This window comes from Aythya marila (assembly GCF_965140915.1).
Source record: "Aythya marila genome assembly, chromosome: 19".
Taxonomy (NCBI): Eukaryota; Metazoa; Chordata; class Aves; order Anseriformes; family Anatidae; genus Aythya; species Aythya marila.
The window spans coordinates 2,862,887-2,886,221 of record NC_139060.1 but is presented as its reverse complement, the minus strand read 5'-3'; the positions used below and the strand labels follow the sequence as shown (position 1 = coordinate 2,886,221).

General features: G+C 54.7%; 1 protein-coding gene across 1 annotated transcript in view; it reads left to right on the top strand.

Annotated features, from left to right (window-relative positions):
* Nucleotides 1-657: 657 nt before the first annotated feature.
* Nucleotides 658-23,335, top strand: part of WHRN (whirlin) — a 48,465-nt gene continuing 25,787 nt past the window's right edge. Inside the window, exons 1-2 of the mRNA XM_082775913.1 lie at nt 658-1,304; nt 15,031-15,246. Of these exons, the coding sequence (XP_082632039.1) occupies nt 717-1,304; nt 15,031-15,246 (804 nt within the window). The 5' untranslated portion in view covers nt 658-716. The remainder of the gene's footprint in view (nt 1,305-15,030; nt 15,247-23,335) is intronic.

Below are 23,335 nucleotides of genomic sequence, written 5' to 3'. Positions count from 1 at the left end.
TCAAATCCTGGCTTTGTGAGTTGCCCCAGTACCAACCAAGAAGCCAGTCCATCCCCATTCTGTAGATCCTAAATCCCACTGACGTGTGACTGAAACACACCAACCGAAGCTCTCCACCGAATCACGGCCGAAGGGCTGAATTCCCGCTGTTACCTACAGCCGGCCGCCATTCCACCCGGCGTGCCGGGCAATGGAAAAAACACCGGGCGGGTCAGGTAACGGGGTCACGGCGGCCCTGTGGGGCTGCAAGCTGATCTGCTCGCCATGCTCCGGGCCTGGGAGGGATGGAGGGGAGCGGGCTGGGGGGGCGCTGGGACTCCCCTCGGCCTCCATCCTCCCCTTGGGCCTCCCTCAGCAGGGGCTGGCGGCGGGGCCCATCCGTGTGATGAGCTGTGCGCAGGCCTCAGCCCACCTTATGCTGGTCACAGGATGCCCCAACCCCTCAGCAGCCGCCCAGCAGCCCCAGTCCCGCTTTGGGGCGCTGACAGCAGTGCGTGCCGGGGGGGGGGGCGTTAATTAGCACCTCGCTAATTGCCGCGCGGCGGGGGCGGGGCCTAGGCTGGGGGGGGGGGGGGGGCGATGTATCAGGCGTCTCCTAGCAACGCGCGGCCACGTCACTTCCTGGGGGAGCGCGCGGGCGGCCGGAGCGGCGCGGGGCCGGCTGCGGGGCCGGGCTCGGAGCCCCGGGGGCTGCGGGTTCGAATCCCGGCAGCGCCATGAGCGCGGAGCCGGACTCGGCTTCGCTGCGCTCCTCGGCGTCGTCGGGCTCGGGCTCGGGCTCGGGCTCGGGCTCGGCTCCTCCGGCTGCCCCCCGGCCGCTGTCGAGCAACGTGCGGCGGCTGCACCAGGCGCTGACGGCGCTGCTGAGCGAGGCGGAGCGGGAGCGCTTCGTGCTGTGCCTCAACGCCTACCACGGCCGCCGCAACGTCTGCGACCTGGTGCGCTCCCTGCGAGCCCTCCTGGACGCGCCCCGCCGCCGCCAGCTCCTGCCGCTGCTGCGCCTCGTCCTGCCCCGCTCCGACCAGCTGCTCTTCGACCAGTACACGGCCGAGGGGCCCTACCTGCCGCCCCCCGGCCCCCCGCAGCCCCCCGGGAGGCTCCGGCAGGTCAGCCTGCGGCGGAGCAAAGCCCACCAGGGGCTGGGCTTCAGCATCCGCGGCGGTGCCGAGCACGGCGTCGGCATCTTCGTGTCGCTGGTGGAGCCCGGCTCGCTGGCCGAGCGGGAGGGGCTGCGGGTCGGAGACCAGATCCTGGGGGTCAACGGCAAGCCCCTGGACAGGGCGACCCACGCCGAGGCCGTCAAGGTAACGCCGCCGCCCGAGGGGGGGGATTGGGGGCACGGGGAGGGCGCCTCCGGCCCCTCGGGGGTCCCCTCCAGTCTGCTGTCCCCTCCTCTGGCTCGTAGTGGTGATTGTTTATAGGAGAGCAGGGCTTTAGGTTGTGGGATCTGGTCCTAAAGTGTGCTGCCCGCTCTCACAAGTGGGGAAACTGAGGCACGGGGAAGCCAAGGAGCTCGTCTCCTTCCCCAGGAGCTGGGGTGGGGATGTCAAAGGCAGGTGCCGGGCTTTAGGGTGTGTAAGCTGCCCCCTAAACCCTGCTCCCAAAGGTGGGGAAACTGAGGCACGGGGAAACGGAGGAACTCAGCTTATCCCCCTCCAGGAGCAGGAGGTGGGAGTGTCAAAGCCAGTGGTCCTGTAGTGCAGGTCCTGGGCACAGCAGCTGGGTTTTAAGGTGTGTGATGTGCCCCTAAACCCTGCTGGCTGCTCCCAGAGCTGGGGAAACTGAGGTATGGGGAAACGGAGGAACTCAGCTTATCCCCCTCCAGGAGCAGGAGTCCCAAAGCTAAAACTGGTCCTGGGGCACAGGTCTGGGGTACAGGTACGCAGCCGAGCTGCCTCCGGCTCTTTGCACAGCCGGGGTGCCCCAGGCAAAATCCCTCATGTACAGGTAGGTGCAGGGCAGGCAGCCGGGGGGCTGACCCGGTGCTGATTTGGGGTTTGAGCTGGCTGTGAGCGACCCGAGCCCGTCCCTGCGCTCTACCAGCGATCTGGTGGCTGGGCTGCGGGGCTCGGTTCGCAGCGATCCCGTGAAGCTGTGGAGCTGGGGGGGAGCCGATCCTCGGGGCTGGGGTCTGTGGGCGACGGGGGCTGCTCCTGGGCTGCTCGTGCTTTAATTATTCCGTAACGAGCTAAGGCACTGCTGCTCGCAGCCCGCTCCCCGTGGTGTGTTTTTCCAGCCGTGCGTTAATCTCGTGCAGCTCTGAGCCGTGCCCCACGCAGCCAGCCTGCCTGCCCCCCACCCGGGCTTTAAGTCCGTGCCCCGGGCAAGGGCACAGCTTCAGCCTGGCAGGAGTCCTGGGCAGCCCTGAGGCTGCAGGAGAGGTTTGTAGGAATTCTCTCTTCCCCTGCTTTCTCGTGCTAGTGACAGGGTGGGAGTTTCTGCAAGTTTGTCCTGCAGTTGTGTGCTCTTAAGGTTGCAAAAGCCACAGACGTGGTCTGCGGGGAAGGGATGGGTGGAAGGCAGGTGTCAGGAATTTCTCCTCTGTTAAATGGCTTCACCTCCAACTCAACCCACGGTGCCGGGTAATTCGTGTAATAACTTTCAGTTTGCTCTCTAATACAATGTGCTCCCTCTTAGACTCGCAATTAGGCTCTATTAGCATTGTGTGAACTAAGTGCTTCCTGCACAGAAATAATTCCTGTAGGATGAGATTTGCCAGGGGGCCGTTCTGTGACAAAAGCTATATGTTGCCAGTGTGATTTTTGGATATGAAAGAGAAGCTTAGAAACTGTCTGCTCGTGAGCTGAACTTCTTTAAGCTGCAGTCTTGTCGCTCACCCAGCTGTGCTGGCATCTTGTAGGGCTCCTGCTGCATCCCATGAGGGTGCTCTGGCTGCTGGTGGTGGTGGGAAGAGCCGCAGTGTGATTTACAGTGCTGCCTAACAGTTCTTGGGAGGCTTCGGAATGAAGCAAATGCTAATTTGTCCTTGCTGCCTCTTGTGGAGGGGGGGATGAAGAGGAGACTGCAACCAGCGATGCCAAAGGGCTGTCCTTGGAGGGCTTCCTTGGGGTTGGGGTACGAATGCCCGCGTTAGGATGCAGAGCAGGGTGTCTGTGCCCTTGGAGGGACGTGGTGGTGTACGAGGTGGGCAGAACCCATGTGGTTTGCTTCCCCTGGACGCCAGGACCTCAGCTCAGCCTTGATTCTGGTGTTAGCAGCTCCACCAAGTCCCCTGGCTGCCTCCTGGTCTGTGAGACCAGAGCGAACTTTGCTGGTGTCCTTGCTGGCGCCTGCTGGTCTGCTCTGAGGTGGATCCGTGGAGGGGAAAGTGTTGGTGAGACCAAGCAGGGTTTGGTCCTGGGATCAGATTCAGAGGGAGAAAAAGGGTGAGCAGAGAGGCTTTGCTATTGCACAACAGCTGTGTGGCTGGGTCTCCCGGTATCTGGGTCTGCCTGCCTTGGACCAGATGTGGGGATTGCCTGGTCCATCAGGAGCTGCCCGGGGACAGCACGGCTCCTGGCTCTGCCTGGAAAGGAGCCCGCTCCCGGGCTGCGTTTCCACCTTCACCCTCCTGCAGCAAGGAGCTGTCTGGGGCAGCCTCCTTATTCAGAGTACACAGAACGTGCTGGTGTGGGAGAAGATGTCAAAGCTGTTCTTCAGGGCATGAGATGGCTGCGGAGATCAGGAAGGCTGCTTCTCGCTGCTGTCCTGGGCACGTTGGGCTCCCCAGCCAGAGTCACAGCCTGAAATCAGCTCGGGGTGCTGATTCTGGGGTGCTCGGGGACTCCCAGCTGTGAGTACAGGCAGTGAGTGCCCCTGTGGTACCACCTTGCTCATAAAATCTGGTCGGTGCACTCACAGGGCAATCAGAGCATTCATCTCACAAATCATGATGCTCAGCTGCCTCCTCTTGTACCTGTGTGCAATGCAGGAGTGCCCCAGCCTTGTCCAGTGCTCCTCTCCAGGAGAAAGGCACTGTCCCGAGGGCTGAGAGCCGTTTCTCATCTGTTTTCTGTTTTCAGGCATCAGCCAAAACTGGAACTGAATGAGAACTGCTGCGATGCTGGGCAAAGACATCAGAAGTAATGAGCTGTGAGCTGCTCTGGCTGCAGAGTGACCAGTGGCCTGTGACAAGTGTGATGGGGCTTGTAGATATTTTTAGTGAAAATTGTATTTATAATTCTTTTTTTTTTTTTTTTTTTTTTTTTTTTAACTTAAATGACAAGATTACCTAAGCACTCCAAATCAATTCACTTAATGGCCAGCTTCTTAACCTTTATGTTGGTAGTGGAGTTTTATGTCTTGGCTGCTCTGTGCTGTTCCGTTCAAATCCAAATTAAACGACTCCATTACAATTAGAGCTCTATCATTCCAGCGTTCAGGAGTGCACTTTAGAAAAAGATCACTGTAATTTGAATTATGGCGTAAGGGGAGAAGTTTGTATTACCTGGCATCTTTTTAGAACCCGCCTGGCTTTCAGCAGCCTTCCCGCAGTACGCACTTGATATCGATGCGGTCATGCTGAAAGTTTATTCGTAAAGCTGCAAGGTTTTGTCCAGGTGTCTCTGGGTTTAGACCGTGAGAGCACTACACAGGGAGGTATTTCTCCTTTTCTTGGGGGTTTGTGTTAAGCTTGCACTCCCTTTTCCCCCCAGCCCTTACTTCTGTTGCTTTGCAGTGGGTTTTCGTGTCCTGAAAGCCTTGGGGAAGGGGAGAGGAGTGGGTGTGAAGCCTCACTGCTGACTGGGGATTGGGCTAAATGAGTTACAGCCAGCCTTGCACGAGTTGCTCTGCTTCTTGCCATCAGACCGCTTGCCCTGCCTCGTCTCTCTGCATTTGCCCAGTTGTTAGCATCAGCAGAGGAGCCTGACAAAAACCCCACAGCCGGGCTGACCTGTGTGCAGCCATCCTGTGCAGCGTGGTGCTTCTGTGGTCCTTCTGTCTGCCTCAGGCTGAACCCCGGTGAGTTTCTGTCTGTCTGCTGGGGGTTTTCATGCCTCTCAAAGCAGCCTTTCCATCTCCTCCTCTGAGAGCTCAGAAATAACAAAAAGCAGATTCCAGTTCTGTTCATTTGGCCATCTGATGGCCAGCCAGGTGGTCCCAGTGGCCATGGTACCTCGCAGGATCGTGGCACTGCTGAGACCCTGGGGAGACGGCAGAGACGTGCAGCCCTGAGCCTGGGAAGTGAATCTACAACAATTTTGCCTCCCAGGCAGCTTACAAGAACGTGAGTCTCACTTCAGTGTTTCCTGTGATGCCCAATTAATTGATTATCCAAGACTGCTTATTTGCTGTAGTCAGTAATCGCCACTGTACTTCATGCGCGATTATAACAGCTGGTAGGACGGAACACAGCTTGTTTCTTGGGTTTTAACCCTCCGAGTTGTGGATCACCACATACGGCCGTGGTTAGGGTGGGTGGGGAGGAAGAGCAGTGCGTCGGTGCCCTGGTTCTGCAGGTGTTCTGTTCCTTCCTGTTCCTTTGAATGCCTGCTTCCTTAGCTCTATTCTAAAGTCACTGATCCAGAGCCAGAAACCTCTCCCTTTCCCGAGGGATCTCTCCGGTATCTGGAGCACAGAAAAGGATGTGAGTGGCATCTATCCCAGCAGCAGTAACCTGTTCCTCGGTCTCCGGACCTGCTTAAAAACTGAACCCCCAGAAGTGCACACAGCAAAAGCCCCCGCAGGGCAGGAGGCAGGGGCAGGGGCTCTGCAGTGCTGCAGGCATTTGCTGCTCTGTCCTGCGAGCAGTTTCCATTTTAACTCGCAGAGCTCGGAGGATGGAGGTGGGAGGTGTAATGTCACCAGGATCCCTCCCCAGGAAAAAGGGGACGGGAAAGAGGTCACTCCTGGACTCGGAGGCATCTGCCTTTGAAATGAGTTCTGCTCCTGAAAGGGAGCAGCCAGCGCTGCCCTCGGCTCACGGACAGAGCCGGGGACACCGCGGGGCAGGCTCAAGGGGCCAGCTCACCTGGGACCCAGGGTCCGGCTGGGGATTGATGCCTGTCTGTGCACTAATTGAACTGGTCTAATTAATGTTGTGGGTAGCGTGGAGTGCGTGTGTGTGCGGAGAGTCCTCTGGCCCTGCAGAGATGGGGTTTCCCTCCGTTACACCAGCAAATCATCATTACAATCAGCCCTAATGAAATCAAACAGCATTGTGCTGAGGGAAAAGGTTAGCATGAGGTCCTCAGCCACTCCTTTCATAACACGAGGGTGGCAGTACCTGGTGCTGGCATCAGAGTGTCCATCAGGGTTAGTGTTGCTAGGACATCCTTCAGTTCTTGGAGCACAAATGGTGTTCGGTGTGCTTTGTAAATAAAGAGTTTTGTCTCAGTAGAGAGCTTGATACGATAACCCAAAGGATAAAAGCCTGCCTTTCCCTCCAGCCTCCGTTAGAGGAAAATGAAAGCATTGATGTGCAGCATAGCCGGCGAGTTAAAATCTCTCTTACTCACTTCCTCTGGCCTCGGGGACGATGATGGATTTTCTTGACACCTTCCTCAATGCCATGTCTCTCCGGAGAGTTATTGGGCTCTAAATCCCCTCTCCTAAACTGACAGCGTGTCTGCTGGAAGGATTTGGCTGGGTTTCATCTGACTGGGTGCCCTGCCCCTGAGTCCTCCTGGTGCAGGGACGGGGCAGCCCGCAGCTCCTGCCGGCTCCTCGCTGCTGGACCCAGAAACCGCATCGGAGCCCCCGGGGTGGGACGTGCAGGAGGGCCCCTGCAGGCACTGCCTGCATTTCCTCCAAAGATCGGTCAGGTGTCTGGCTCATTTCTCCACCTAGATTCTTCCACAGTCAGCTTCTCACCAGGTAATGAACCATAGCTAGGCAATTTGGGTTTGCTGATGGCTCTTGTGATATTTAATACTTGTTCGGTGGTGTTTGGTATGGAGAGGGAAGAGGAAAAAACAGGAGGGAGGACTTGCCTTCATTTTTATTTTTATTTTTTTTCAGAAAGCACAGGACAAATTTCCAGGCTTACCTTGAAATAAAGCTCTGAAGTTTTTGCTGCTTTTACAGCTGTCTGCACTCGTGTGAGGGATGAGCTGGGCGGTGACCGGCTCTGAGGGGGCAGGAGGTGACGGAGCTGTTGTCTTGAGACAGGGAGGGGATGTCAGCCAGAAGTCCCCGGGGCTAAGATTTCATTCGACCTTCCCAGGTGAAAGGGACATGGGCTTCCTGCCACCCTGGGGCTAAATGTGTGCAGTCACCATAGTTATGCATCCATTTGCATATATTTGCATAAGTGCAGCTGCTTGAAAACCAAACTGCTGTCACCTTTGCCTTGGCAGAGGGGGAGAGGCTGGACCGTGCCTCCTGCAGTTTGGTTTGTCCATCTCACACCTCCATCCCTGTGCCTGTCACCTGCTGCCTTCTTGTTCATCTTCTGCACTCCATCTGGGGTGCCTCTTCCCCTCCATCCCTCGTTTGCTCTCCTCCTGCCTGTGTCACCTCTCCCTTGCATCGTTTTTCTTCATCCCCCTGGCAGCAGCCACGCATCCTGTGCAGGGACGAGCCCCTCAGGGAGGTTGGTGCAGTCCCTCCCGGCCCCTCAGTGCTGAAGCCATTCCCCAGCTGCTGTCAGGCAGGGTGAGGACGTGCACTTGGTCCCAAGCATCTTATTTACAGCTACAGGCTGCGGTCTGCAGCAGGGGACAGCCCTTCCCTATGCATTTGTACAGCACTTGGTGGATTTGGCGTTAACCAAGGCATTAGTTGCAGCTGTAGCAGCCTCTTGCTTGTCCTGCCTGCAGACGGTGCTTGGAGCAAGGTGCTGGGGCCATCTCCTGCCCTGTCCATCCTGCAGAGGAACTGTTTCACAAACACACCTCTGGACTCTGCACGGGGTCTCAGCCCCCTCACCTCCACTGCAGGCACAGGAACTTCTTCGTTCCCACTGGCACCGAGGTGGCTTTGCTCAGCCCTGCCGGCTGGCCAAGCTTAAAACTTACCTGTGTCCACCCAAATCCCACAGCACGTCCCAGGGGAGCGCAGGAAACAGCATTTAGACAAACTTCTGCAAATTGCTCCCTCCATGGTGCTGTTACACGCTGTAAAAGCTCCCTCTGTCTCCATCCTCTGGTATTTCTGCATTTCTCTCTCCCCTTCAGGTTTTTTCCCTCTCTCAAGCCTGTTGCCTTACTCTTTTTTGGACTTAGTACGAAATTGCATGGTCCTTCAGTGATCGATAACCTCCCCGCTGACCTTTCCAGCTTGCAAATGGAGCGAGTGCGTGGATGCCCATTATCTGAGCAGCCGAGCAGCCCCGGCGAGTCTATTATCAGAAAGAAAGTGGCTGCAGCAAGGGGGAGGATGGCTCATGGTTAATGCTGCTTGTTTCAGACTGATCTACCCACTAAGAGAGTGAATTGGAATAGATTGCTCATTTCATTAGCGGCAGAGGTAAGTGAGTGGGCTGTATCTGTACCAGACGCATGTTTTATTCCAGCTGCCAGAAGAGTGCTGGTGATTAATTGCCATTCATTCCTGACATCTGTGTTCCTGCTGGGGGGGGTGGAGGCCTGGAAGATGCTTTTACACAGCCTTTCAGCTCCCTTCGAGTGGAAAGAATGAGGGGGAAAGCTCTCAAGGTGGAAGGGGGAAAGTCTTCAGCAGCGTGAGGCTTGCTGGGCACAGATGGGTTTCGGGAGGGTGGCAGCTGGCAGCAGGTCTCAGCGAGGAGCACGCTGTGGTGTGTGTGTTTGCAAAGGTACCGACAGTGAGTACACGAGATGTGTTCCCTTCCTTGTTTATTTTAAGCAGTCTACCTCACTCCCAAAGGGTTTGATAGGTAATTAAATAAGGTGTTGTCAGAGGATCGGTGGCTTCATGGAATCAGTCTGCCCTTCTCTCTGGCACTTGCTTTTTCTAATAATATTTCTGGGCAATTGGTGGCTGTTTCCCTGCTAAATGTTTTGGCGCTGATCTCCGCATTCGGTTGAATTATTTCCTTAAGCTCTTCGAGCAGGTGTGCTCGTGCATTGTGGTGCCAGTGTTAAAGCTTTCACGCCGTGGTCTTCCAATGCATTATAGGTGGGACAGAGCCAAATATCCGAGTCGGGAGCAGAGCACAGCAGCGCGAGCAGCGTGGTGCAGGTCCCTGAAACGGCTCCAGAAAGGAAAGTCTGTGCTGCCTGATGCTGCAGAGGGGATTAAGGAGGTGGAATTCTTTTATTTAATGGTCCAGTGTAAATGGGTTAGGTTTAGTGTGCCCATTTTGTGCTGCTCGTTTCTGTGATGTTATCTCTGCAGTCGCGGGCGCAAACTTAGTGGAGCAGCTCTCCTTTGTGTTGCTGCCATCTGGAGCCTGTCCTGCCTCTCCATGGGCCCCGCATTTTCTCTGTTGGGGGGAAGCTCAGGTCTGGTGAGCTTTTCCCTCTGCCCTAGGAGGCTGGGGTGAGCTGTTTATGGCAAGAACTTCATTCATATGGGCAGGTGCTGGCCCTCTCACGTGCTGTTGGTGCCTCTCCTGATGCTGAGGGGGGTCCAGGACCTCGCTGTGCCTTATGAGCAGGGCTGACAGCAAAATTGAGGTCAGGGGACTTGTGCCAGCTTGGCAGCGCTGTGGCACCTTGGGAGCAGGGAAAGGCAAAGTGCCTGATGCTGGAGCAGCTGCTAGGCACAGGGCAAGCAGCCCGAAGGCTGAAGTGGAGGGGGGACAATGATGGGAACCTGTCATAAAGCCCCCTTCACCAAGGGGCTGGTGCAGCTGGCCAAAACCCCCCTGCTCAGAGGGGTTTGGGGACCCTGTGTAACACTGCAGGAGGTACAAGGTAGGAGAAGTCCACGTGGTAGGGCTGAGAAATGATTCCTGCTGATTGATGGACATCCAGGAAGACCAGCTGGAAAACAGATCCTGTCCTCTGCCATAGGTAGTGTCCCTGCTGGCCAAAATGCCTGTGTGATGGCAGGGAAGGATGTGTCAAGGAAGCTGCCTGCATGGTCCGAGTGAACTAGCACCTTTGATCCCAGGTCATCAGCTGCCCTTTTCTCACCATCCCCAAGGAATTAAAATGGAACACAATGACCCTGGGACAGCAGGGTGGAGGTGAGCAGTCTTTAGAGGTCCCTGGTGTCAGCTACAGCAAGGACAAGGATGGAAAACGAAGGCTGCAAAGCACGATTCCAGGTGGGGCTGCTGAAGCTCCAGCAGAAGGATGCCCAGGCTTGGCTTCTCTGCTGGAGCTTTGGTTCCTCTCTGGGCTCAGCCCAGATCCCTCTGTGCCACCAGGCTGAGCTGCTCACCTCCCCTCAAATGGCTCTTCTTTCCATGCCAGCTATTTCCACTTTATTAGAAGCAAGACTTTGCTCTCATTCTGCAGTCGCTTCCCTGGGATGCTCCAGCACCTGGCCGTGTCCTGAGCTGCAGATCAGCAGTGCTGTGGGAGCTCCATGCGGCCCGCGGGGGTCCCAGCTGCACCTCGTGTTGCTTTGGCCCTAATGCCCGTGGTGGTGCAGCAGCAGGCATAAACGGCCCCATTAAATTCTCATTCTATCTCAGTGCTGAAGCAATAAAAATCAGCAGGACCAAGGTGGTGGTGTAAGAAACTCACTGCAAATGCTCCGCTAGGGTGGTCACTTGGGTTCCTCTTCGGATCCAGCATTGGGGTCACAGCCTCCTTCAGTGGGTGCCTGCTCCCAAGGCATTCTGTAACCGTTTGAAGAACAGCTGGAGGGGCTAAACAGGGAGGTGCAGGGGAGGGCACCCGTCTCTTGTGTGCACCAGGCATGGTGAGAAAGCCTTCCCGGGTGCCTGGATGGGCAATCCAGATCATGCAGTTTGGAGGGGACTCGCTGCTGGGGCTGCCTCCACTTTCTTTCCAAAATGGGGTGATGTTTTCTCCTTACAGAGAGACTAGAGGCCCAGGGATGGGAAATAGCAAAAGGCAGTGGTGATGCTCTGCTGCCTGGCAGCCCTGCGGGGGAGCCCAGTGGCTAACCAGCCGGTGGGGCTGCCACACAGCCTGGTGTCACTGTGGGGTCGGCTTTGCATGTGGGATGGGAACCGCCCTCAGCCCTTCACCTCCAGGTGAGTCGCAGTGTCGAGGTGGTCCCTTCCCATCAGGGCCCTGATCCCATAGGGCCCTGTGCCTACAAAGAACAGGCTCCCAGCAGGTTCTGCCCCAGGGGTCTCTCCTGTGCCTCTGGGAGCATCGCTTTTCCCCTGTTTCTCCCAAGCATGTTGGGTTTCATCTCCCCAGGTACCCGGAGGGGAACTTGTGCGAACCAGAGGATGAAACCAGCCTTGGTAAAGCCAGAAAAAAATAAATTAAAAAAAGGGTGAAGAGGAGAAACTCTCCCTGTGCAGGAAAATGGATAGCTGCTCTGTTCCCTTGGAGCTCACCGGAGCAGCTGACAGGGATTTGTGTCTGGATGGAAGCTTCTCCCACGTGGCTCACCTGATGCTTCCTCATCTTGCAGCTCTGCCTGCCAAGCTTTTATAGGCTCATGCCAGATCTTGTTCCTTTGCCTGCTGTGCTTCATGGGACACCTGTGGTGCTGCCATCCGAGGGAAAACATTGCTTTGGTTCCCGTCTGCTTGCAGCCCGCCAGCTTGTGTTTAAATTGCTAGTGGCTGCCTCGTGGATGGAAAGTCCCCTGGAGGCCCAAGTGTTTGAGCAAAATGGACTCTAATGGTCACTGTTGGAGAAGCCGTTTGTGCCGACCTCCCTGCGATGTTTGGCAAGGTTCGGGTGGCCCGAGGGAGGACACAGGTGGTGCTGAGCGAGCCTCCTGCTCCTCAGCCTCCTGCTCTGCCCCCCTCAAACAGGGGCTGTGCTCCTGGTGGAGGGGAAAAGCAGATTCCCTTAGCTGCTTGTACTCGCGGCTAAAGGATTTACCCCCTGAGCTGGTACAAACCCAGGCTCACATTAAAAATAAAGTCTTTTCAAGCTGATGCAAAACGATGAGTCAAATCTCTTCTTGTAAATCAGCTACAACGGTGCTGCATCTCAGAGCTGTGCTTAAGCATCCTCCAGGCAAGGGAGGGAGGAGGGTTGGTGCTGTTGGCAGTGAAGTGTTGTTTGTGTTGCACTAAAGATCCTGTCTAGGTAACAGGATGCATTTGTTGGTGCTAAGAGGCTGATTAATTGGCTGTCTCTGGTAATTAAGTTCTCTGTGTAATGCCGCAGCTTGGAGGAAGCAAGGGGTGAGTTGCCTGGAAAAGCTGAGGGAGGAGGGTTTTGTTAGCAGAGGGCAAAAACTTAGGAGCCCCTTGCCTGTGAAGTTAAGAACAAGTGGAGCACTTCCATCAGGATTTGGGCAGAAACCACACTGGGCTCATAGGGCCAAATTATTTTTTAAAACAAATTTTACCTTTAGCTGAAGCACTAGGGTAGGATGGGCTGTGCCTTGCTGAAGCTGAGCAGAGCCCCAGGAGCCAGCAGCTGGCCTGGAGGGTTTGTTAACAGATGCTCTGAGTAGGGTCTTGTTGGGGGTGATCCCAGGGGAGCACTGCGGTGGGCAGGACCTGCTTCATGCCTGGAAACCTGCTGAGGACAAAATGACAGCCCCAGCCATCACCGCTCCTTCTGTGGGGTCTGTCAGCAGCAGCATCCCGACGGCACCACCAGCTCCTGCTGCCTCCCTCCTCTCCTGCCAGCTCCTCCCGTACCCGTGCTGCTGCCTCCCGGTGCTCTGCGGTCACCCCTATGCATAAAACATCTCCCTGCTGACAGTGATCCCATCTCCTGGTGGCCTTGTCAAGGGAACTGCAGAGAAACACAAAAAGTCCCTTGTACATTTCTGGCCTCTCATCATGGGGAAGTTTGCCGTGTGTGCAGAGAGCAGCCCTGCTGTCCCCGTGCTTCTGATATGTGACATTTAGCCCAGGCAGGACGGAAGCTGCTGGGGCTGGGGATGTGTCCTGGTGCTGAGCTCTGCGTGTGCCTGCTGGCTGTGCTGTCTGGTGCAAACCCTGGGGTTATTTTTGGTTTCCCTGTTACTGCCAGGATGGGTGCTCTGAGGAAGGGAAGAAATGGGGAAGAGTGGGAGCATGGGCATCAGTGGGTAGGGTCACCCGGTGTTTCTGCATGGAGTGGGGACTGGACCCTGTGTCCCTTGGGACGTGGCTTGGTCACCCCATGTGTTTGGGCTGATCACATTATCCTTGTTTGCTGGTGCCTGATGAGGAGCTGCAGCCTCATTTGGAGACGAGGCTTTCCTCGGGGGGCTCTCAGCGCTGTGTTGCCGTCTCGGTACCTAGTTACATAAACGGTGCTCAGGCTTAGAAGAGGATTTCATAGAAATGGCTCCAGTCTGAATGGATGAATAATGAGACAGGAGACGGGGTGCAGCTCCTCACAGAAAGCAGGGATCACGCTGCACTGGTGGCTGTAGGGCAGGTGAGAACCACCCTGACACCCCCAGCTCGTGGGTGCAGTCCTAGGGCTGTGTGCAGGGCTTTGGGCTGAGCTGAGCCGTGCCCAGAAGCACTGCAGCAGGCTGCTCTGCTCTCAGCCAGCCACCCTGGCCTCTGTGAGCTTGCAGGGACAGGGTGACGGCTGGTGGCAGGGCTGGGACAAGTCCCCAGCACAGAGATAGGGCTGGGGAACCTGGTGCTGGCTGCTGGCACGGCGAGAAGCGAGGTGTAAAAGTGCAGGGACGCAGCCGGGGTACCCTTGGCAGGACAACCCAGAGTGAAACCACAAGGAGGGATTTGTCTCCTGATTTGATTATTTTTGGAAGACTGATTAATTGGTGGTGTGTATCAATTAGCTAAAGCTTGCTGTCTGCTGCAGAAGGGCTGACCTACCTGCGGCAGAGCTTGCTGCTCTGGGTAGCCTGGGAGGTGCACGACGAGTTCGCCGTGGGACGATGCAGCACCCCTAGCTGCATTTTAGAGAGTCTGGGGGAGCTAAAGGGATGGGGACAGGCTCAGCAAGCAGCCCGGGCTGATGTAGCTCTCTGAGCTTGTCCTGCTGGGGCTGCTGGTTTCGTGGTCCTTGCTTCAGCTCTCCAGGCACGCGGTGACCTTGGGAGCGTGTGACCGAACTGCTGTGTGGGACGGAGATGCTGAGCAGGGAATTGGCGAGCTGGATCCTCTCACTCTGGCAGGGAGGACCAGGAGCGGTGCCAGGTCAGAGCTGGGGCCCAGCCAGCCCGGCGTTACTGACGATATTCGTCCTTCCCCAAGAGCTGCTGGCGTTCGTTCTTCCCCATCACGATCTTTGCTCGGTGGGGAGAGGAGACCTTGCGGGGGCATCTCGTCACAAGGACGCACGTATGGAAGAAAACAAAGCAGCTCCTTTATGAGAGCAGGTCCCAGGTGCTGATGTTTCCGAGGCCTCAGAAGGGATCAGCACTTGGAGCCGTCCCCAGGGAGGGCTCCTGTAATGTTAATGGTGTTTTGATAAAAGCTTTGTCAGCTCCTCGGGGTGGAAGCTGGGGAGTCAGAGGAGCAATTGCAAATGGCCTTATCTGGATCTCAAGGCCAGCTTGGTGCGTGCTGTCTTAAACAGATTTATATATTTGTTAATGACTGTACTCGCTAATTGGCTGCTTGTGCTGGGAGGGGGGCTGGTAACGAAATGGCAACAGAGGCAGAATTTCTGTGTGCATCGCTGAGCGGTGCCTGCTGCTGGCAGCAGGATGGGGTTTGGGACCAAGCTGGGGGGGACCAGCAGTGCTGTTCTCCCCAAGCAACGACCCCTGCCCTGCTCTGACCCTGTTCTGAGGCTGCCAAAAAGGCTCAGTCTGGGTTTCAGTCCGCAACCCAGGCATAGCACGGCCCAGCCTGCCTCCTGGACTCGGCTTCAGCTGCTCTTTGCCTGGCTGGTGGGGAGAGCGTATTTGCTCTGGCAGCAGCAGCACGGCCTGGGGCCTGCTGTAGTTCAAGAGAATATAAAAATCCCAGACCTTTCACTAGCTTTTTCTATAGCTCAGTCATTCCAGCCATGCTGCAGCCACCAACAGAGCTCTCTCACTCTCAAGAAAAGACGAAGCTGTGGCACTCCATAGCCCCGAGCCAGGTCGTCCCGTGCCTCCGTGGGCATTAACCTCTCTCGTCTTCGGCTTGTCTTCCAGCTCCTGAAAGGCTGCAAGAAGCTGAACCTCTCCGTGCACTCGGTGGGCCGCATCCCCGGGGGCTATGTCACCAACCACATCTACACCTGGGTGGACCCGCAGGGCCGCAGCGTGTCCCCGCCGCTGGGCCTGCCGCACCACCAGAACAGCTCGCTGCGCACCGACAGCGAGAAGAGGAGCCACCTCCAGCTGCTGCAGGAGGGCGACGAGAAAAAGGTGAGCTGGGGGGGCAGCCACCCCCCTACGGGCCCGTCCACGGTTACAGTGTGAGTGGCAGCCTCTTCGTGGCTTTTGTAGATTTCCCTTCTCATATTCTGGCTTCCCTTAGGGCAGCCTGTCCAGCAGGATGTGCTGTGTCCCATTCTCCTCCCCGGGTCTGTAGCTTTCCTTCGGTTTCCACTGGGGAGCTGTGTGAGGCAAGATGGATTGGTTTTGGTCCCATCTGATGCAAGTACAGCCTGAGCCCGTAATCCTTCCTGAGCTGGAGATGAGGCGCTGTCCAGACACGGACTTGTCTGGCAGTGAGAGTGCTGTCAGGGCAGTTAAATGAGAAATTGCTTGTCAGGCTTTTCCCAGGCAGGTTGCTGTTTTGGCTGGAGGCCCTTTGCTCATATGCTCAGCGGGAGACTGACCTGTCCTGGTCAGGAGGGCCTGTGGGTGCGGAGGGCTGGATCCCAACGCGCATTACTGCCCTTCTGCTGGCCTTTCACGTCTTTCCTCATGTGTTTCCATCAAGCTTTCTTGGGTATCTTGGCAGTTTTGCCCAAGTAAAGGAAAACAAACAAGCAAGCAAACAAACAAAAAAATTTTTTTTCTTCCAAAGTTGCTATAAAATAAAATGGATACTTTACTTTTTCCTCTTGGGGAGAGGTGAGCAGAGCCAGGAGGGGCCTGGGCAGTGCCTGTGCAAAGCCCTGGCAAGTGAAAATAAAGCAGAAGGGGAAGGATTTTCATCCTGGTGCCCAGGGGAGTTGGCAGGGTCTGACCAGTGGTGGGCCTGTGGCAGAACAGAAAGCTTATCAGCGTGTCTGATTCCCAGTACTCATCTCTGTCCACAAGCCCATCATCCCTTGAGACAGGCCATATAATAAGCGAGGGCACCTGGCTGTGTGTTCATTGTGCAATATCTCATTTTGGGGATTTAGTTTTCTTCTACTTTGTGCTTCTTGTGCACAGAGACCTTGAGACTCGTTGCATATGCAGAGGAACAGCGCTACGATGCCCTTGCGATGGGGTGTGGGCTGGAGGAGCAGATGCTGATGATGGATAGGGAACCTGTTTGTCCCATGGTATTGCCTCTCTGGTGTTCATGGGACATCCAGGTACTGTCACAGGAGTGAGCGCTGCCCAAAGGCGTGGATTTACCTGGAACCTCGACATATTTCCTTCTGGTTATCCTGAGATCACTCTGGCTGCCCCCAACACTTCGATTGTTTGCCCCAGATGTCCTCAGCTCAGCCTGGAAAGCTGTAAGCTGGGGCCTCCCAACTCAGCCAGAGAGGGAAAAATCTAATTCAGGACGAGGCAGTTTGCTGATGAAATATTCATGTGGGCCACAAGGGAGACGGGCACATTATTTTTACTTTAAGAAGAGAAACTGCTGCTGGCTTGCTGGTGTCCCCCACCCCCTACCACTCCGTGTCACCTTGATACAGCCCCTGCAGAGCACGCAGAGGCTCTTTGAAGCTGCAGGTAGGGGGTGTTTCTGCACGTAGTTCCTTTCCAGCTTGCTGTGCAACAACACGAGATGCTCAGAAGCCTGCAGCTGTGCGAGTCCCTTCCCAAGCGTCTGATCTCCAGGGAGGGGTGCTGCGGGTGCTGTGGGGCTCTCTGGCAGTGTGGCTGCTGCATGAGCTGCTGTCAGACCAGAGCACCCTCTTCTTCTCTGCTGTCATCCTCAGCTCAACAGAGCTGTATCGCAGGGTTGCACAAGAAAATGAGTGAACTTTGCAAGTTAAACCAGCCTTAATTACTGTAGCTTCATTTGCTTTGGAAGGGAATTCAAGCCAAGTTGAATGAAGGTGACGTTAAACTTCTAAGAGGATTCATGGCTTGGATGCTGTTGCCCAAACTCACTCCCAAGGTGCAAGGGGCCCTAGCTCCAAGTGTGGCACCATCCTGGCCTCAGCCTGGCTGCAGGACCTCGGTGTACTCCTCGCTCTGAGCTGTGCTCTGGTGCCGTAGTGTGATGCCTCGTTGTGGCAGCGCTGCACTTGCAGAGCACTGCGGAGATCTGCCAGCCTTGGGTGCGGTGCCCAGGCCTCGTGGTGCTCCCAGCTCGTGGCATGCTGCCTTCAGCAGCTCTTTGCCGAGCCATGAGGAGTGAAGAGCCTCGCTGTGTGCCTGGCTTTTCCCAAATCTGTGCTTGTTCTTCCACTCCCTGGCACTGCCTTCCTGCAGGCTGGACCCTTTAACTCCTTCTAATGGAGGATCACGCATTGATCCCAGGGCAGGGCATGAGCACCCCTCTATTACCTGGGGAAGAGTCGATTGCAATTGCAGAAAATATTTGAAGCTCACGGAAATGGGTTGTAATGATCTGATACAGAGGGTGGTGCTGGATCATGAGAGCAGGCACCTGCTCCACCTTCTCCTGGCATCGCTCCTATGTGGCTCATCACAGCTGCCACTGCTGTTCCCATCTGACCCCCAGGACCCCACTGGCCATATACCCCCTTTTACCAGCAGCTGTGGGCTGTGGTGTTCCAGTGCAGGAGCCCCATGCAGCTTGTGCCTGGCCCTTGGCTCCTCCAGACGTGATGTGGGGCAGTGAAAGCAAGCCCCACCATCATCAAAGGCTGGCTGGCAGCGAGACCCCAACCTAGCCAGTGGCTGTGAGAGGGGTTGTTTGGTGTGACTGCACATTATTGGTCTGAACACGTGCCTCAGGGCATGAATTTACAGAGTTGTTTTGTCCTGCCGTTTCTGTGCACCACTGAGAGATAAAAATATGCCCCAGAACAGGGGAGCAGTCTGCCTCTAGCTTTTTTTCTTTTCCACTTGTGTTTGTTTATATATTGCTGTTATGAATGGGGTTATTCTGTTCACAGATACCATGCAAATAAATGCAACGTATCCCTGGTTAATTCAGCCCAGTCAGCTGGAATTGACGGGTATCCCTGTGGGCTGTTTGATTTCTGGATGGCTTTACACCCTAAGGGCAAGGCTGGGGATTAGTGGGTTTTTCCACCCCCCTCTCCTGTTGCTAATCGATCTGAATGTCCTGCAACACACGCAAAAGCTCTTCTAGCAGGCTCTGTTTGGGAAAATGGGCAGAGATCAGGCTTCAGCCCTATGGCAGGAGGATGTAAACCAGGAACTTTGTTAATGCTTTGCTACAGTTCAGTAAACCTGCAGTGCTGCCGTGGTTAAGGAGATGTTTCCAGCTTTTGTAAGGTTAAATTCGAGGTTGGTGGAGGCGTCCTGCATTCATCAGGCAATAGAGATATCCCTGTCTGGCTACCTTTCTTCCCCAGCGCTGCTGTTCCTGCTGAAAGGATGGATTTTTGTAGCGTAGTTTAACAAGTTTGCTTATCTGCAGCCAGAAGCATTCATTATCAAAAGGCTTGAAATGGAAACCGCTGCTGCTGGCGTGCGTGTGGCAGCGTAAGCGATCTGTCTGGTGGCGGAGGGACGGGCGCGTGGCTGCCTGCCATCGGCGGCACCCGGCGGTGGGTGGGGGCGCGGAGCAGATGGGCTGCAGCGGTGTATGGCCGGGTCGGGGGGGGTTTCGGCTCACCGGCAGGCTCACCTCCTCGGGGAGCCTTGCTACAGCACAGGTTCAGCACAGAAGGCAGCCAGCACTGCTGGTGCTTTGCTCACCCCTGGCTTCAGATCTTTATGTGGACGCTGGGGTTCCTTTGCTTTCGGCTGTGAAAGGAAGAGTTATAGGGATTTGGGAAGCTACCAGGGGGCTGTCCACTGACTTTGCTTTCACACTCCTTTCCAGGCAGGGGTTCTGGGCCAAAATGCAGCTTGGGTCAGGAGCTATTCTGCATGGACAAGCAGGAGGTGGATGCTAAGACCTGGGTCAATCACTCAGTGTAGACCTGACCTAGTATGAGTAATATCTCAGGAGAAGGCACAAGGGGTGCAAGAGTTAATGGGAATGGAGGGATGAAGGAGATGCAGGCATGTATGCACCTGTGGTTGTGCAAGTTGTTACAAATCTCGATGCTTTCCATGTCCATGGTTGAAGAGATGGCCGTATTTCCAAGTTTTTCCTGTTACTTGTTTCCTGTGGTCACAAACAGCCAGCCTTCCCTACAGCCAGAACAAGTGGGTTAGTTGTGCACCCTGTGCACATCTTCCCTGTAGGTGAAGTAGCCAGGGATGGCGGGCAGTAGCTAGTTTGAAATGAAGAGCTTGCAGTGCTGCAGAGCTCAGGGGACATTGCTGGAGCCGTCCATCTCCAGGACAGGCACAGCAGCAGGACGCAGTCCCCCAGTAGCATCCCAACAGAGGAAGCAAACTCTTTGCTGGGGAGGTGGGACCTGCTTGCAGTGGTCACCCCACGTTTCAGAGCAGGTTAATGTTTATGATCTGTTCAGGCTCAAACCGTTGGGATTTTGACAACATCAAAGACCACTTATGCTGTGTATTGTCATTGATGCACTTCTGGGATCAACAGCTTATTTCATTAAAAGCACTTTGGAAACCATCAGCCAGCAAAAACTCATAGGTGCTGCTGAGCTGGGAGGAAGACGAAATGCTCTGCAAGTGTTGCACTGCTAATTCCCCGAGAAATGCCATTTCATCAGCTGAATTGTTGCTCTAATGTGCCGATTGCCAGGGGAGCTGCTTATTCCTTTATGCTTTTGGTGCAGCAAAAAAAAGAAAAATATACTCAAAGAAGAGAATGAGAATGTCTCTTTGCCTCCAGGCAATTTTGTGTTCAAAAGTAGCTATGTTTGTTACCAAAAAAAAAAAAAAACAAAAAACAAAAGGAAAAATACATCTGTGATAACATTGCGTGGCTTGAATGCTTTCGGGAGGCTAATGGTGACTACTTGAGCATGAAGGATAAGAGATGCAGGAGATAAGGACGGATTTCTTTCTCTCGGCTTGTGATGACGTTTGCAGCGCGGAGCCACCCGGCTCCCCACGTCTCCTGCTGTTTGCCTGCTCTGACCTTGCTGGGTCTGTGGCTAGAGGCCTGCCCAGGCTACTTGCCGACTCGTGGTCACCTCCCCACCTGCCTGCAGGGTTTCTGTGGAGATTGGAGGGTGTGCCATGGGTGGCTGGTCCCTTGGGCCCTGGGGTAAAAGTTACCCCTCTGCCTTGGGCCGCACTGCCCTGACAGGCCTTGCCTCAGCACGGCCCTCAGGTCAACCCATGCTGGTGGTGCTGTCTTTTGCTACTTCAGGCACTTTGAGCAAAAACAACACCCAAAAGCGATGTTTATGCCCAAAGCCATGATGACTACAGGTCCCAGCAGGGCTCAACAACAGCTGGGTGGATGGCCATCGTGTGGTGCTGCTGTTTTGGCCTGCCTGGCCCCTTGCGCTGGGTGTCACCGCTGGGCCGCAGGAGGTGGGCTCACACCTCGGCACGGTGTGCAGACATGAGGCGGTGGGGTTCCCTCTGTAAGCAGGAGGGGAGATGAGCCCCGCGAGCCCCCTTAAGTGTTGTTTTTGTCGCGTGTTAGCAGTAATGGCATGGAAATAGCTGTCGGCACGGGTAGAACCTCCTCGGTCTGTCATGCAGCTGTGCGCTGAATTGTACTGATGCAGAGCAATTCTTGTCTGAAAGTGCTTTTTCTAATGGTAAAATTGAATCTGTCAACAGGTAATTTCATAAACCGGGAGAAAAGAAATCCCATGCAAGTATCAACTCAGAGCAAACGCCTTATCGATTATGTGTTTTTTTTCCTCTTCATTTCCTGCAGCAGCAGGAGGCAGATGTTTCAGTGCTGAAATTGAGATTAAAATTGTGTCCCTGACCTTCCAAATGCCGCATTGTACGTGCAGGGGTAGCTTAGGGCTGGCCTCAGCCCTGGCGAAGCATAGGGGAGGAGGTGGGTGCTGTGTAGCCACAGGGACAGCGCGGCTCAGACCGTGCCATGCGGCCGTGCCACAGCCTCCATCCCACCCTGTGGCCGTGCTTGCAGCCTGGGCTTTAGCATGAGAGGTGCCCTCGGTGGGCATTGCAATGTCTGGGGACAGTCCCATGCCTGTGGGAGGTGGCGTGACGATGCCATCCCCAGTGGCAGCCTCACAGCATCTCTGTGGCAGGCCCCATCCCTGCAGACAGCCTCCTGGAGGCAGCAGGCCCTTGAGAAACTCAGCAAACTGCCTTCCTCCTTATCCCTAAGCCCCTGAGCAGGGATAGGGGCTTCATCCTGGCAATCGGCTTAGCGCAGGGTTTGGCTCCTGGAGCGCCATCTCCCTGCGCCTCCTTCCTGCCTGCCTCGCCCGTCCTCTGTCTGATCAAACCGAGCCTCCTGCCTGCGTGTGCTCGCTTCATTTCTCAGCTATTCCCTAAATCTGCCGTTTGTCAATAAGCCGAACGCTCTCAGAGTTTTTTCCTCCAGCCCCTGCTGTCATGATGCTTTCCCAGCAGCCTGAGGTTCTGCTGCAATTTCTGCAGTGTTTATTTGGAGAGGCGTAGGTAGTTGTTAATTAAGAAATGCAATTAAGCCTTCAACAACCCGACTTTCAGGGATTGCCAGCAGTAACATTTTTAAGTAGTGCATTTTATTTTAATTTATTTTTTTCCCATACAGCTGGAGCTTGCAGGGAAGAAGGTCTTTCAGACCTTTATTGCTTGGGGCTGTATTCACTGCTTTCCACTTGCTGCTTCTTGAAGACTAGATCCTCCTGGTACGTGTGTGGATATAAACTAGCTCTCTCAGCACCACACCAGCTTTGAAGGAGTATCTCTTACTCAATTCGATGATACTGGGGTGGGGAGACGAGCTTCCAAATCCCTCGGGCAGTGTTAAAAGGAAATGTAAATGTCTTGATACTGAGCTACTGCTTGCGTTGCTAGCCTTAGTGCAGTGCTGGTGAATTTATTTGTTGTTCAGGGATGCACAGAGGGATGCACTGGCCAGCACCAGGCTATTTTCACCCTGATCTGTGGTTTTGTGTGCTTTGCTGCTACGTGTATTTTTATCAAAGTTGAGGAGTTTTTGAAATATATGGCAGTGGTGTGGTGAAGAAATTCTATTCGGAGGGAAACTCTGAATGTTGTTAGGACAAATGGGGAGAAAAGAGAAAGATTTTTGAAAAGTTTAATGTTTTTCTGGTTTAAAAAAAAAAAGAAGTGAAATTTCTGTAATGCAGTGGTTCTATCAGAGCAACATTTTAATGTCAAAAACAAAAAGTTAAACTGCCCTTGATTTTGACAGGCAAATGCTCTGCTGGGTAGGTTGTCTGCCAGCTTTCCTCTGCAGCCTGGAGCATGAAGGTGTCTTTATGGTTCCTTTATAATGCTTCAATCTGAAAATTGTTTCCAGCAATTTGTGCGCTGCAAAGCAGGTGAGGGATTAATCCAGGGGATTTCAGTTCTGTGCAGCCTCAGACGAGGGTGGCGATGCAGGTGGATAACTTCCCACAGCTCCTGCACCTCGCTTGCCGAGGCACAGCCATTCTCAGAGTGCGAGCAGCGGGTGCTGTGCTGAGAGTGTTTGTGGGATCACCCTGCTTTGACCCACGGCCCCACAAAGCACAAGTTGATGAGGCATTAGTGGAGTTTCCAGCTGGCTGTGATCTCAGTATGGAAAAGCAGGGACTGTGTTGGCATCCATGTCGTAAAGTACATAATTTTGCAGTTCCTACTCCCTGCCAGTCCCTAGTCAGATTTCTGTCCTGCGGCTGCTTAACCACCCAGATAAAAAGGATTTTCATTGCCAGTCTCCCTAAAGCTGGGCTGAATTCTCTGCATAATGCGGTGTCCTCCAGAAAGGCAGGTTAATTAATGAACTGAAGCTGGAAATGACTTTTGCATCCAGGTAAATGTGAAAGCTTTTGATTTGACTGGGATGAAGAGTTTAAATATAAAAACCCATTCACAAGCAGGCCTGCTTCTGGTTGTTTCTGCCAGTATGAAATGCGTCTTGGCTTCTCTCATTTGTTTTTATTCCTGCTGTCTGTTTTTCTCCAGAATCGGCTTGAAACTTGGGACAAAAGAGGGAAGGAAAAAAAATAACACCACCAACCTGGAGTTATTAATTTAGAAAATGTCACGCCGTGACTGCACAAAGGCTGTTTTAAATTGAGACCCCCCACGGGAGCTAAACACAGGCTTGCTCATCCCCTCTAAATTCTCACCTGAACCTTCACCCAGCACCAGGCCCTGCGGG